We start from the raw sequence: 16,466 nt of genomic DNA, 5'->3' as shown, positions 1-16,466 counted from the left end.
ATATGACCCAAAAGGTATAATTTTTAGTGCTGTTTTAATACTCATTTTTATTTAAATAAACTGTTTCTTTTTTATCAAGTACTATTCATAAAATCCTTTCCCCTAGAAACCTAAATTTAGTCTAGTGTGAATATTTTACACTCATGTAATTAAATAAAAGTTATTTTAAAATAAAGAATTGTAATAAATTGATTCATAGGTTTTTATGACCTGTTAAAATATGAGCTAACAATGATTAAATAGTTTAAGAGATTATCATTTTTTAAAGAAAAGTTATGTTATTCATAATGAAAGGTTTGCTTTGTTTTGATGAAAAAGCCCTTTGCATATTATTTTTCAGCAGCAGTGAAAGTTTAAGTAGTATAACATTTTCTTGTGTAATTTACATTGTGCAATTGCTTTTGAAAAATGGGAATATTTCTGGTTCAAAGTAGCAAGCTAACCACACACCTTTACCTCCTTTCCTTCCTCAAAACCTCTCTAGAAGGTACAGAAAAGAAAAATAAAAAACACATGAGGGAGTGAAATCCTGCAATACTGAGACTATAAAGGAGAAAAATTATGGAGGGAAGTTGAGGGGTTGATTCAGCTTTGAGGATAAAAAGTAAATGAGGACTATATTGAAGGATACAACAAAGTAGAGAAAACCACAGCTCTCCATACACACAGGGAAGGGCTCTGGTGAAAGTGGGAGTCAGTCTCTAAGCTCAAAGTAGCAGATATAGAGAGTAAGGCAGTCATCAGGAGAGATTTTTAAACTGCTGTCTGCCAGTAGCTCTTGAACTTGAGCATCCATCAAAATCAGGTCACCTGGAGGGCTTGTTAAAACACAGGTTACAGATTGCTGGGCGCAACCCCAAAGTTTCTAGGGTAGGGTCCAAGAATTTATATTTCTAACAGGATTCCATGCAATGCTGATGTTTCTGGTCTGGTTGCTACATTTTGAGAACACCGGTCCATGAAGTATTTCAGCCAGTCCCCCACCTCAGTCCTATAGGAATCAGGAAAATGTGCATTCCTCTGTACTAATGAATTAGAAAAGATGCCCCTCCAGATACAGCTTCCCTTGGTGTGGTATGCAGAATTTATGCTGAAGCCCTGTGCTTTTATGCAGTGCACAAACTATAAGATACATGCCTGGCCCCACCCCAACTGTTGTACACACACACACACACACACACACACACACACACACAGTACCTATAGCTTCCTGCTTGGTGTGTAAGAAAAGCAGACAGAAAATGAGGTAAATCTATAAAAGTAAATCTATAGACTTCTATAACATTTGAATAAAAAAATGGGACAGGAAAAGTACTTCTGCTTAAGAAGAAAATGCATCAAACCACTTTGTTGCAAGCTTATATTGCCCTAATTTTGGCATTTTTTGGATAACCTCAGTTTAATATCAATCCCCCAAAGAAATACAAGATTAAAAAAAATTTTTTTTTCAGAACCTTTTTTTTCAGAGACTTCCATTGGAAAGGGTTCATAGTTCCAAGCAGGATAAATGAATGTGGATACATATTGATGAAAAATTCAGAATTCAAAAGGTAATAAGAAAATTATAAAATTTCCAGCAAGAAAAAAGGAAGTTATTTACAGTGGAATAAGATCCAGATCAACGTCAAAGTTCTTAGCAGGAGTAGTGGATGTCTGATAACTTAGAATTCTCTATCTAGCTTACATGTCAAACAGGAGGGTAAAATGAAACAATTCTCAGACATGTAAGGACTCAGAAGGTTTATCTCTTAACTATTCTTTTTGAAATAAAATTATTAGAGAATTTGATTTAGCAAAGTAAAAAAGAAATCCAAGAAAGAGAAATTATGGTATCTAAGAAAGAGTGAAACAGGATTGCAGAGAGAAAAAAGTGGGAAAAATTCTAGGATACAACAGGCCTAGAAAATAGTTGCTCCAAAAGAGAAGTGTATAGTTGCATAAAGAATGTCTTGAATGCAGTGGTTTCCTTTAACAACTCTATAACCTCATCTAAAGGTGGGGGTTCAGTAAAGCAAGTTTAGGTAATAACTGCAAGAGTTGAATTCTTGTGTCAGAGTAGTATTGACAAAGGAAAATTTGCTTCCTTTCCTTGGGCTTTTGAAGAATGAGGAGAACCATACATAGGTTTGGTGATAAAAGAGGCAGTCTTTATTTTCTTTACATTTTTGTGTGTAAAAATAGGACATTTATTGCAACTACATTGATAAATACCCAGAGTGAGTAGTGTATAAGCAAATACATATTGGTTATTAAAAATTAATCTTCAGGGACACCTGGTGGCTCAGTCAGTTAAGTGGCCAGCTCTTGATTTTGGCTCAGGTCATAATCTCATGGTTTGGGGATCAAGTGTTGCATGGGGCTCAACACTCAGCAGGGAGTCACTTGAACATTCTCTCTCTCTCCCTGTTCACTCTCACTGTCTCTCTCTGATAAATCTTTTTAAAAAAGCTTCAAATCACTGCATTGTATACCTGAAACTGTTAGGACACTGTATGTTAATGATACTGGAATTAAAATAAAAATAGTCAAAAGGAAAAAAATTAATATTTGGTCTGGTGGGCGAATCATATTTAACTTGTTCTTAACTCTAAGCCCTTTCCTTCCAATCCCTACCCCCTCTAGTTCAACCTATGTTAGACACTATAAAAAATACAAAGAGGTACAGAACATAATCCCTTTCCTCAAGGATCTTGCTGTGTCAGGAAGATAAAAAAGATAACTAAAAAGGGACCGACGCCTGGGTGGCTCAGCGGTTGAGCATCTGTCTTCCGCTTAGGGTGTGATCCTGGAATTCAGGAATTGAGTCCTGCCTCAGGCTCCCCTCACTGAGCCTGCTTCTCCCTCTGCCGAAGTCTCTTCTCTCTGTGTGTGTCTCTCATGAATAAATAAAATCTTTAAAATAAAAAACAGTAAAAAAAAAAAAAAAGGTACAGATAGTAGCATTATCAAAGATTTTGTTTACAAGTTGAACTGGCCCCTGGAGGATGAAAAGGATTTTTATCAGAGAAGAGGGGCAGAGTGAGTTTTATTGACTGGGTCGTGAGATAAAGCCCCCCCTCCCACTAGACTCATGTCCATCTTTTAATAGAACTCCAAGGGTCATTCATTCAACAGATGATCGAGAGCCCTTATGTGTTATGTACTAATGTGGATGTAGTTCTAGGTTTGTTTTGTTTTGTTTTGTTTTTTTCTTTCTCATTCTTGTTGGCCTTAGGTTGTTGACTGTGGAGCAAGAAGTGGCACATACAGCCACAGACCACCCACCTGATTATGTAAAGTTTTATTGGAACACAGCCACACCCACTCACTTATGTATTGTCTGTGGTTGCTCTTGTGCTGTAAGGCAGAGTTGAGAAGTTGCAACAGGCCTAAGATACTCACTCTCTGACCCTTAAAGAAAAGGGTTTCTGATTCTGGTGTACAACATTAACGTGCTCCCCAAAGCCTCACGCTCAGATAAGTGTCATAACCTTCAGTATCCTCTCTGTGCTGTTCCTCACTCCTATTCCTTGCTTTTTGGTTTATCTTTCTTATGTTTCTTTTGGTAAAAATAAGCAAATATACATTTGCCTTTTTATTTTGCTTTTTGTTATACCAGAGACAGCATACCAAACGTATTCTCTTACACTACTTTTTTCACTTACGGAAATCTCTCCATATAAGTTCATATAGCTCTTTCTCATTCTTTATCACGGCTTCATGCCACTACATTGTATATGTGCCACAGTGTATTCAACCAGTCTCCTCTGCATGGACTTCTAGGTAGTTTCCAATAGTTATAGTTTCAAATAGTGCTGTACCTTGTATGTATGTTTTTACATTAGTAAAATTATGTCTTCCAAGCAAACAACTAGAACTGAGAATCCTGGCTCAAAGAGTGAATGTGTGTGCGTCCGTGTGTGTGTGTGTGTGTGTGTGTGTGTGTGTGTGAGAGAGAGAGAGAGAGAGAGAGAGAGAGAGAGAGAGATTGCCAGATTCCTGTCCTTGAGGATCATACCATTTTCTGCTCCCATCAGCAGTGTATGAATGTACCAATTTCTCCACAAGAGAGAAGTGGTTTAATTTTACAAAGTGATGACATTAAAATATATCTTCCATCTTTCATCAGCATCATTTCAAAAAAGAAAGGCCATTTGAATGAGAGAGAACATAAAGGATCAGAACAGCTCTTTAAGTTTAAATTGAATAAATATATTTCTTATTATGATTGTTTTCTTTTTGATGAAGACAAATGCATCTCTACCCTGTAATCAGAGGAATCTTTTTGAAATGCAAATCTGATCTTGTCTCTCCTAACTGGAAATCCTTCAGTGTTTCCCACATCTCTTCAGATCTTAACATGGTCTTATTATGGCCTATGAGTACGTGTAACGTCTCAGCCCTATGTCTCCAGCCACTTTGGCTTTTAGTTCTTTCAGTGTACGACATTCTCATTCCACGTTCAAGGGTCTTTGCATGTGCTACCTCCCTTGCCATAATGAAAAAAAAGAGATGAGTCAAAAACAAACAACCTCAAGTTCTTATCCTGGCTCTACCTTAACTTGTTATATGACCTTATGCAAGTTACTTGGTTTTTTAATTCTTCAGTTAAGAAGACCTATAGGCTCTTTCAGTTTTAAATTGTGTATTTACCAGAAGTCATTTTGATGGGAAGGTTAATAGAACTCAGCATATTCACCCTGTGGCTTTAACTATAACTTGGCTTTAAGTAAAGAAACACACTTGTTTCTCATTCTTACGTTTTACTTAAGTTTTAATTATTTCCAAAAATCACTTGATGGGTTGACTGTATATGAGTAAAGTAAGATTGAAGTTTGAAAAGTGATTATTAAGTTCATGAATTATCTCTGCTTCTGGGGTCCTGTGACTTGGATTCTGTTTTTGTCACTGTTTTTAACACTTTAATCACAGTGTGATGAGGATAATTTTGTATCCTTTTAAGGATTTATTGGACTAAATCTTTTTTGAGAGCAGGAGGAATGGGAAAGACTTAATAGAGAAGTTGGTCTGGAGTTAATTTCATACTGTTTTATTATCTTGATCTGTTGCCCTGTTTAATTGATCATTCTTTGTATTTTTGTAAAATTGACTGTCAGAAGATGGGTAGCAGATATCAGGTAAAAAAGTTGAAGAAAGATTAAATAGGTAATGAAGAATTAGTGATTTTAGGAGAGTGTATATGTTGATCTCTGGAAAATGTTGCTAATTAAGTAATATTGTCAACCATTAAATACTCTGGTCTATTTAAAGATATTTTGTATGCTTAAGTTTGTCCGTTAGTTCCTTTTAATTTAGAATTAATTTCTTGGAAATCATGTTATAAATGGATAATTTGATTTCCCGACCAGCCCAAAAGAGCTTTTTAAAAACATCTTACCTTAGGATTATGCTAAGATTAATCAAGTAGTAAGCACTGTTTGTTTTTTTTTCTTTTTAAAAGATTTTGTTTATCTATTTGAGAAAGAGCGTTTTAGCTGGGGGAAGGGTTGAGGGAGAATCAGACTCCCCACTGAGCAGGGAGCTCTATGCCTGCGGGGGCTCCATCCCAGGACCCCAGGATCATGACCTGAGCTGAAGCCAGGCACTTAACCCACTGAGCCACCCAAGCGCCCACTAAGCACTGTTTATGAAATTTTCTATGTATTTATTCACAAGAGCACCAAGTTACATCTTAAGATCTTAAGAGCCCCTGTTTGCATCTGGGGGTGGATTGATCTGTAAGTACTAAAATGTCTGGGTGTTAGAAGGTGGTAAGGATTCTGCTAGGCAATAGTAGTAACTTACTATATTACAAAAGAGCAGGTATGTGGTTCATTCATTAGGGGCCTAAAATTACAGAACCAAAAAGCAATTGCTTTAGCTATGATGTTTCTCAGTTGGGGATGAGACGTTTGCTGAAAATCCATTTTATATTTTGTATTCCTTAACTAAGTGACTAATCTTTAAATACCAATATCTATAAGATTCATACCTCAAATTTACTTTCAGTATTTTGAATGTACAATATAAAGTTAAAACTCCTTGAAGCAATGTCTTCAGTTTCTTTAAAGTTTTGTACATATTTTATGTACAGTACATAATTTTCATATATCCTTTTGGTAAATTAGTCATTTAGTTTTTTTTTTTTTTTCAGAAAATGTCATTTCTGAGTTTAGAACCAATCATTAAGATCCTGGGGAGCTGTTTTCCACACCTAAAAAATGTTCTCATCTTCTGTTCCTTTGAAGGGCATTAATGTGGAACAGAATAAACCATCTACTCTTTTACAAAGATGTTAAAAACAGTTGGCATGGATTTTTGGGAGGCAGGGCTTGGTACTGTCACTTTAAAGTAATAAAAAGTAAAATTCTTAAGTCTAGTCATACAGGTCTTCTGGGGAAAGAAGAAAGAAAACTCTAAAGTATGTAATTTACTATAACGTACGTACAATGCTAACAAAGGAAAATAACTTTAGTACACTTTCTGTCCATGTAGTTATGCTTTACCCAGGATTAGAAGCTCTAGAAAAGTAGTATTTGTTATGTTAGGTATCACATTGTGAAAAATCTTACAAAACTTTTGATTCATCTTTCTGTTGACGAGAGGGCAACAAAAATGTCTCCAGTAATAACAAATATCTAATGACTGTTTTGCTTGTATTTTAAAGTAATAGCCATGCTTTAAGATCTTGCTCACAGATCTTTAAGCCAAGGAAAGTTCTGAGAAATCTGTTATAAACTCCCAGCCCCTTTTTTTCCACAGCATTGTTAGTTGCTTTTCAAGACTGCTAGGTATGTTTATTTTCTAAAGAGTAGTATCAAATAAAGGTGTACTGAAGGGGCCAGTTGAAGTTGAAGACATTAAGGATATTTATTTTGCTTTTGGTTTATCTAAAGGATACCATAGCTACTTAAAGAAAACCCCCTAGTTATTTTTATTGGAAATGGATTGCTTATGTAGTAAATGACTATGATTTGTCTGAAATCATTATAGCCCAGACCCAGAGAACAGCAAAAATCAAATTTAAATCATAAGAGTATTTGCCAAAAGTTGTGCTCAGGACTTGAAAAATTAGATTGTAATAATCAAATATATTGAATGCTAAATTTAATCCTATGTCATTTTTCTCAAATAAAAAGCATTCTTTTTTAGTTAACTTTGGAGAACTGCTTGAATTTGAAAGTATATATATATGCTGGAAAATGAAAAGTTTTAGTGTAGTTGGTACTTAATTTCTACTAAATTATAGCTTAAATCAATACCTTTTCTGTGTTTAAGAAAATGAGAAGGTAGTTGTACTGAGCTTTTTTGGCCCTGTAGTTTTGCTGTTTTTTACATAAGGAACTATATTTTTACTTCATAAATTATTTTGACAGACATTAACATTTTGCCTCCTGGAAAATAATATTTTCTGCTGTTCAATATTTGACTTTAAATGGTCAAAAGAGAGAAGGGAAGTAATATATTTATTGATCACTTTCTAAGCGCCAAGTCTTGTATTTCACTATCTGTGGTATTTCTGATTTAAAATACATATACAAGTTACTTATTGTGACAAAATATATCTTTAAAATGTTTGTCCAAGTAGTATTTTTTTTTTTAATGTACCTAGCAAAACAGCATTTTGTTAGTTTCTTCCTTCTCAATTTTGGTGGCATAGATTATTTTGAAGTTGAGTGCTGTTATATGCAGAAAATGTATCAAAATAATAATTTTAAAGTATACATAGGTATATAGCATATGATTCTTAAGAATTGCTTACAAAGACAAAAGCCTAAATATTATCTGTAAGTGTAACTGCTCGAGATCCCCAAATACTGTTACTGTGTTATTTACAGAAGACATTTTTAGATGTTTTTTCAAAAAACACTCCAAAACACTTGTTATTTAAAATTATTCTCCTTCCTCATTTATGTTATTATAGCTCAAGAAACGTGATTAATAGTTTCAATTCAGGTTGAAATAGAAATTAGATATATGTTGAATAAAAATATTAAATACTTAAAGTGTTTGTTATAAATCATTTAGTTTAAAATTGCTAAGAAATTAAAAAACAGTACACATGGTCGCAACATGATTTAAATCATAGTCAGTTTAAAGCTTTGAACAAGTCTTTTAGGGATTTTTTAATGAAGAGGAGGGTACAAGTCAAAATGGCTCAGAAAAATAAAATGGTATGTATACAAGAATAGAATACATTTTAATGCTTAACACATCAAATACAATTTTTTATACTATAACTTTAAAATGTCCACGTGTTTCTTTCAGAGGTGGAGAAATAGTTGTCCCAGAAAAAACTGTTCACAGTTGAAGGAACTTAGAGGTTCCCAGTGAAGTCCCAGTGGTTTTATTTCAGGCAGCTTATATTGTGGATTCATTGTCAGATATCTTACATTTTAAGGTCTGCAGACTATGTTGAATGAAGTTCTCTGTACTCTGAACTTCAGAGAATCTGAAGTCACTTCTTTTAGCAGACCAGTTTTTCATTTTTATTGAATTCTGAATTGTGTCCGACGTGAAGTAGTAAATTATAGGGTCAAAGCAACAGTTTGAAACAGCAATGCAAAGAGTGATTGGGTACATTGTCCTTACTGCTGCCACTGCTGAGCAATTAACAAATGTTTGTGTTCTCATCAGAGAATATAAAATAAGATTGATATTGTAAGGCACAAAACAGAAGCAGAATATGGCCAAATGTACAAAAATCATTTTTAAAACTTTAGTTTTGTTTATTTTGCTTCTACTTAATGTAACAGGTTTATTTAAAGTTCTTAGCACCATACTAGAACAAGTTACGTTTAAAATTAGAGGAATAAAAAATCCCACTATTTCAATGAAAATTACAATCCTTGAGAGATATGTTTTCCATGTGGCTTCTGGAAATTTTTCAAAGCAGGCTGCTGTGGAATTGTTCTCCTGAATGTGGGTGGACTGAAAAAAAACTGCGGGCGCACTTCCTCCTATCACAGTTAGCCACACAGCAATGCATACGAGTTTTGCATTTCTTTTGGTTCTCAGAGTCTTTGACTTAAATGGGTGGACAATTGCCAGAAACCTGTCCACACTTATACAGGTTAAGAACAGAATGCTTCCGTACATGTTGGTATAAAAGAGCATCACTGAGATTTTACAAAGTGGATCTCCGAATGGCCAATTCTGTGTTGCAAAGTAAAAAATCCTGAAGGGTAAAGTAAAAACAAAAAGCAAGTCTGACATTGCCAAGTTAATCATGTACGTTGTGGTTTCGTTCCGCACTTTGAGGGTGCAGATGAAAATGTATATGGCAACACAGTTGGATATTAAGCCAAGCACAAACACCATACTGAACATGCACCCGTACAGAGTGTACTTAAAGGAGTCGTCGTAGGAGCAGCTGGAGCTGTTACTGCTTACCATCGTGGAGGCGCGGAAGTCCTGGGGCAGCTGCCGCCTGTCGCCTGTCCTATCCGATTGTGCCGCTTTATGACCTCCAGAGTATTTGCAGATTCTTTGTATCTTTGGGCGGCTTTAGAAATGCTTCCTTTTTCTTTGAAATCTGGGTAAGAAACATGAAATTCGTTGTTGCAGAGTTTCCACTGGGTCCTTTGGCAGGCAAATCTTTTCTTCTAATCTCCAGAATATCCGTGAATCCAGGGTCTAGGTAACCGACGAACAACTTTTGAAAAGTATAGTCCGTGAAGCCAACCTGTTGGATTATAAATGTAAAGAAAAGCTGGGCTCTGAGTTGGGAATAAAAAGTCTCTTTACACTCCAGAATATTTAAGCCAAAGGTAGCGATCTTTTTTTTTTTTTTTTTTTTTGCTTTCAGTGCAGTTTCAGAGACTTAAACATTCCCAGCTTGGTCTCACTTACTTCTTCTTTTAAATGAAGTTTTTCTTTTTGATATTCCTGCAGTGGATTCCAGATGGTGGTAAGCAGAAGAGTCTTTCAAAGTTTCTGAAATAAATTCCTAGGCGTGTTAGCTCTTGCTGGCTTGAAGCCTTTTCCTCCGTTGCCAGATGTATTGTGAGATGGGCTTTCTCTGAAGTAGAAAAGAAAGGCTTGCTAGATTTGTAGTATGACATCACAGGAAGAAGAGGCTGGGCTTGGACAAAGAAAGGTTTCAGCCCCGTTTGTTTACTGTGCCTTTAATCTGATAATGTGTCTGCTGGGAATATACCTAGGAGGCTTGCAAATGGTCACTGGCTGTTCAGCTGAGCCTCTGCCCTTTAACTCTTTTTATTCAGAAATGCCTTCTAGGATGTTGACCACCCTTCCTTTCTTTTATTTCTTTCTATTTGGCAGTAAGAAATCAGTATTAAGCCTGTTTTTCTCTTATTTGATTGCTTTTGTGTTTGGAATATGACTTTTTAAGAGATGAGATGTAGCTGAGAGTGCATTTATAAATGGAAATTGTGGAATCTTTATAAAGCATTTTTTTTTAAAAGAAAAACTGTTTAATGACTTATGAAGAGAAGAAGCTTTAAGCGTAAAATAGACTTGACTGACCAGTGGTAATTTTGCATCTTTGGCTTCTGTTTGCCATAATTGCTCCTCAAGATTTAATTGGTACGATTGTGAATGGCTCCAATCCTACATCTCTTCAGTTTTTGATAAGCAATTTTCTAACATTCTTTCCTGTTTCCTATAAAATTGAGTTAATATTTTAGAGCACTTCCAATTTTTAAATTACTCACTTTCACCATAGAAATTCAATAATGTTCACGTTTGGTGTGCTGTTAATCTTATTTATACACAGAACTAAATTGCATCTTTTTAAACAAATGTTTCTTTCCCCCTAAATTGATTAAAATCCGTTTTGGAGAATCAAAGTTATACTACTTGGCTAAGTTTTAACTTCATAATTTTATGTTCATTACCCCCAGCCTGCCTCTTACCTATCTTAATATAATATTAACTATATATGGTTCACATTTTGTCTTCTATGAGTAATTTCGCAATATATTTATATTTAAGGGATACTCATTTTTTTTTTTTAAGTCCAAAGAACTTGGAAGAATAAAATATGTGCAGGATGGGGGTAATTGAATATGGGTGTTACTTTCTTGAGGATTGAACATACCACAACTTCTGGACACATACATGTTTTTCTTGTTCTGAATTACCATTTTTCAGAAAAGGCTAGACCCAGTTATGGTTTACGGTTGCTAGTTTGGTTCAGTTTGGGCCAAAACTCTGTCTTTTGAAGTATCAATTAGGAAAGTTTAGAGCATTTAAGAGTGATTTGTTTTTCCTTCTTACATAACTAACTTAAGAGTAATATGTTTTATGCTGATTTTATACCTTTTTAATTATAGAATTAAGTTTAACAACTTTTGTTGTTCATTGATGAATGCCTGAATTGTATTCTTTTTTTATTGTTTTGACTGAGAAATTTATGATCAAATGATACCAAAAATGAGTATTATTTATAATCAGTAAACTTAAACATTAAAGGGCTGAATTCTTTGTGTATTGCACTGGTATGGAAAAGAGGTAGAATGTGTAAGTGTTTGTATTAGAAGGCAGGTGAGGAGTAATGAAATAAGGAGTAGTTAATAAGCTTGTATTCTTATTGGAGAAAAAATTTTTAGTATAGTTTCTTAGTAATCTATTACATCAGTCTGTTTAGTCATCATTAAATAATAAAATAAGCAGTCATATGTCCTGACCTTGTTTACTTCTGCTTTCATTTTGAATATGGCATTGTCTCAAACCAAGTGTTAAGAGCGTATCCTACGTCGGACTATTCTTCAACATATTGATGTTGTTGTTCATTCACTTAACTGTTCATTTCTAGTTTTTCATGTTTGAGTTATTGGTTTGTTGAATTAAGCTTTTTGTTATTAGTAGTATATTAATTAGTATATGTTTATATTTCTAATTCTTACACAGCATTTGACCCTTAGTAGATACTCTCATGTTTGCTAATGAATGAATCATAACATTAAACTACTTTTGTTGAAAGGGGTTTCTGCTGAGGGAAAGAACAATAGTAGAGGGGCCATCTGCTTCAAAGAAGATCATTTAATGCTAGATTTTTCAAGGTATTTAATTTGACTTCTAATGAAGAAACCAAAGTGAAATTAGATACCTTGAAAAAATTCCTAGGTTAAGATTTGAGAAATACATAGTAACTGTTTACAAAGAGAGTTAAATAAGTATAGGGATTAGAGTATATTTAATAGGTGCTTTGTATTTGATAGCCTCAGACCAAACTATTACTCTAATACGCGATCTGAAAGTTAAGTTTGTGAATCAACTTTTTTCTTGAATGGGGTTTTCCGGGGAGAGGATGTGTGTGTGAAATAACATGTGCCACTGATTTGAAATTTAGTAAATCTCATTATGCAAGTCATCACCAGGTAAATAGCCAGCTAGCCTATAAAGTGGATCCTTTATTCACTACAATAATAGTATTTAGTTATGTAATTCATTTTTTATCATATTGAGAATATTCTGTTAGTTAACTATTAGAAGGTTAAGGATTCTGAGTTCTTGACTAAATTTCTACATAGCTGCAGCTATGATATTGAGGCAAGAAATCTGACTTTTTTATGCCTGATTCAAAATAGTAGTTTGTTGAATGAATAAATAAATCCTTAGTGGACACCCACTATAAACAATTAATGTATAAAGTGTGCTCCTCAGTCTTCATTTTCTCTTCATTTTCATAGTATTTTCCAGCCTTGATAGCAATATTATTTTTATCTTGCCCCCTTTTAATTCTCACTGCTACCTTTCTGGGCTAACCCTGTCACTCTTACCTGTATGATTGTTATAATGCCTTATCTTGTCTTCTTATTTCTAATCCCACCCTTTTCCATTTTACCCCTGCCAACCTGTCACAGATCGACTCATGAATGAATCAACTATTTTGTTCATTTATAGCCTTCTTGCTTCCAAAAAGAATATAAAGCAGACAGTAATTTTAAAACTGTCGTAACTGGGGCACCTGGGTGGCTTAGTCGGTTAAGCGTTTGTCTTCAGCTCATGTCATGATCCCAGGGTTCTGGGATCCAGCCCCATGTTGGACTCCCTGCTCAGTGGGGAATCTGCTTCTCCCTCTCCCTCTGCCCCTCCCTCCATCACCCACTTATGCTCATTTGTGCTCTCTCTCTCAAATGAATAGATGAAATGTTTAAAAAAAAAATAGTCATAACTGATGGAGTTAAGCATTTAAGATATTAGCATTTTATTTTATGTAAATAATACCTAAATTTAGAAGTTTAAAAAGTATAGAACAGTTAAAAAGTAAGAAATGTGAGAGAAATTCTATACATTAATCATTATTCTAAAAATTACCATTTTGAACACAGTAAAAGTTTGCAAAAGGCAAAAGAAATCTTAAAACACAAATTCATAACACATTAGTAAACGAATAAAAGCCAAGTGCTAGAGGGAAGAGAGAAGGGTGGGAAGGGGAGCAATATGTGAAATAATGATGTTAGAAAAATCTGGACTAAGGGAAGCTGCTGCATTTGATACAAGGCAGAAAAGGAAAACCTGATGGGTTGTTGCTTTCATTTAATGAAAGAAAACATTCCAGAGTATCAAGGGAGAAACTTTTCTTTATCTCAGCAATACATTGTGAATCTTTACACTTGAACCATTAAGCGACCACAGGAGGTTGTTTTCTAGTGGCGGAACATATGCCACTTCTCGGTGGCCGTCAGTTGAAGAGTACCCAAAGTCAAATGATGGTCCTGAGAAACGTAGATTGGTAGATTATTAATATAGTCCAAATAAATGTGGCGATTTTGTTATTGTTGAGGCAAGTTTGATAGTCTGTGCAAGGGATCTCTGCCTGAAGACCTTGACATCTCTGAAGCTCCTGTTTTATTCATTCCTCTGAGGACAGGGTCCATGGTTTTGATGAGATTCTGTGACTAAAAACGGGTAAGAGACCATGGATCTGAAGAAGTGAGGGATTAGCAAGTCTTGTAGTCTACTTCTCTGAAATATCTGGAAATCTCTGAAATACTTTGAAAGTTTTTCTCTGTGGATAGACTAGATGGAAAAAAACTATTAGTTGCTAGTGCAGGTTCCTTATGAATGATGTACCCAATTGTGTATGTAGGCAATAAAATGTAAATCTGTAGTTTTCATTTTGATATAAGGAAGTGTGGAAGTGTTGTGTAAAGAGCACAGGCAAAGAATTAAGGGAAGCATGTTATGCAGTCATTTGACCTTCCTAAAATTCTGGCTCCTTGGTTATCATTGAGGGGTTGACTGCTAAGAGGTCCCTTCCAGCTTCAGTATCTGATTCTGATTGTTTTAATACTTTGATTCTTTTAATATATTAATATTTTGAATCTAGTTTAAGCTGCTAGATTTTTTTCTTTCGTTCTCAGGTATAACAAAGTAGAAATCACTTCATTTTTTATGTTTAAGGATTCCTAATTTTGAAAACAGATTATATAAGAAATATATACAAGAAATAGTCTTGGTTTAAGCCAAGAGTCTCATAAGGAGAATTTTATTAACAGTTTGTTATACTATAAAGATCTAACATTGAAAAAAGACTTTACTTTGTGTTTTTTTTTTTAAGATTTTATTTATTAATGAGAGACAGACATACTTTGTATTTCTGTAGCATTCTTCTTCAAAAGATTTTTCTGGGGCGTGTAGTGGCTTAGTCACTAGAGCCTCCGACGCTTGATTTCAGCTCAGGTCATGATCTCAGAGTCCTGAAAATTGGGCTCTGCCTCAGGCTCCACTTTCAGTGGGTAGTCTGCTTGAGATTCTCTCTGTCTCTCCCTCTTTCTCTGCACTTGCTCTCTCTCTCTCTCTCTCTCTCTCTTAAATCAAGAGATATTTTAAAATAAATAAGTAAAAGATTTTTTTTTCCCAAAGCACAAATAGGATGCCTTGTTTATACTATAAAATTAAAACTCTGAAGTAATTTCTCATTAAAGATTTTGATGGCCATAATTGGAGTTGTACCTAAAGTAACATCAGGAATATGAGATTTGTAAAACAATTGAATGGGAAAGTGTGAAACTTAAACTGAAATAAAGTTGTTTAAATTTTTGAAAAAGTATGGAAAAAAAATAAAGTGTGGAACAGTAAAATTTTAAATGTTAAGAAAAATACTCAGCTTGTTTTGAATGCAGCAAATATTTGTTGTAATGAGATGTGACTCTTGAATGTTCTCTTCCATCTCAAATTTATACTTATTAAAAAAGTCAGTTTTTTCATTTTAGAATCTTCTGAAGCCTATTAGGATACATTTTTTATTTAAATTCAGACATGAACAAAACTTTCAATTTGAGAAATGATCATTTGTAATTTATGCCAATAGACTACATTTTTAAAATAAATTTTATTTTTATTTATTTATTCATGAGAGAAGAGAGAGAGAGAGGCAGAGACACAGGCAGAGGGAGAAGTAGGCTCCATTCAGGGACCCCAATGTGGGACTCAATCCTGGGATTCCAGGATCATGCCCCAAGCCAGAGGCAGATGCCCAGCCGCTGTACCACCCAGGTGTCCCCAGACTATATTTTATATAAAAAGATATTTTGATTAAATAAGTTTCATATTTAACTTTTGTTGATATAATTTGAAAGTGGTTTACCTTTCCATCAGTATTGCAAACACTTAGCACTTTTTGTTACTCTTTACTAGAGTATGAGTCACCTACCCAAGTTGAAAGGGTTGAACCAGCTTGTAGTGTTGGGTGGAAGAAGAAAGATTTAAAGGGTGATGAATGATTATTTATAGCAAAGTAAAAGGGAATGGTGGTTGAAGCAGGTTCAAGCAAAGAGGGTAAAGGAAATTAAGAGGACCAGGAATGTTGTTGTGGTTTAAGACTTAAAACTTGAGTAAATATATTTATCACTGCCAACACATAAGTTGTCCTTTCTTCCTTTTTTCCTGTCCCTGCCTACTCCCTACTCCTTCATCTTTGCCTTTTAAAATTTATCACATTTTTTATGGAGACCTCTCAATTTCATCAGTTTTTTTCTATACCTCCGTGGTACTTAGCCTGTCTTCCTTTTAAGTCATATTCATGCAATTCGGTTAAGATTAAAAGACAATAATTGCAATACAGAATGTAACAATAGATGATTATACAGAATGGAGATGAAAGTCAACAAAGTCAGTTAAAGGGCTTTCAGAGAAGGTAATGTGTAAAGAAGGCAAGCTTTTAAAGTTGAATAAGAGTTTCAAATTTTAGATCTTGAAGGCTGGAGCCATGCCAGTTAATAATGTCTTAGTATAGTACCATTAGTATAATCATGTTGTCTTTTGCAACCAGAAACACATAAAATGATTTGAGAGACAATTTTCTCAGTTTTCTCAAGAATGCTACATAATTAGTTCCACTCTAAATTTCTAGAAAAGAAGTTAATTCATCACATGCACTATATGCTTTGGGGCATAAGGGCTTAATTTTGTCATAAAATCCAGTCAAGGAAGGTTATAGGTTGGTTGTGATTTTCAAAAAGTCTTTTACTACTTTAGAAGCAGGAAGATAATAGTGTAAAAAAACCAATGTAGGT

The 16,466-nt window shown here is 34.5% G+C and overlaps 2 protein-coding genes across 3 annotated transcripts in view; one reads left to right on the top strand and one right to left on the bottom strand.

Annotated features, from left to right (window-relative positions):
• Positions 1–16,466, top strand: part of RB1 (RB transcriptional corepressor 1) — a 139,917-nt gene that overhangs the window by 84,208 nt on the left and 39,243 nt on the right. The gene's annotated exons all lie outside the window — the stretch shown is intronic.
• Positions 8,163–9,515, bottom strand: LPAR6 (lysophosphatidic acid receptor 6). The gene has a single exon (XM_026017275.2). It carries the CDS (start codon positions 9,373–9,375, stop codon positions 8,341–8,343), a length of 1,035 nt encoding a protein of 344 aa, XP_025873060.1. The 5' UTR covers positions 9,376–9,515; the 3' UTR covers positions 8,163–8,340.

The sequence above is a fragment of the Vulpes vulpes genome, chromosome 6 (genome assembly GCF_048418805.1).
Source record: "Vulpes vulpes isolate BD-2025 chromosome 6, VulVul3, whole genome shotgun sequence".
Classification (NCBI taxonomy): domain Eukaryota; kingdom Metazoa; phylum Chordata; class Mammalia; order Carnivora; family Canidae; genus Vulpes; species Vulpes vulpes.
This window is presented reverse-complemented; position numbering and strand designations above follow the sequence as displayed.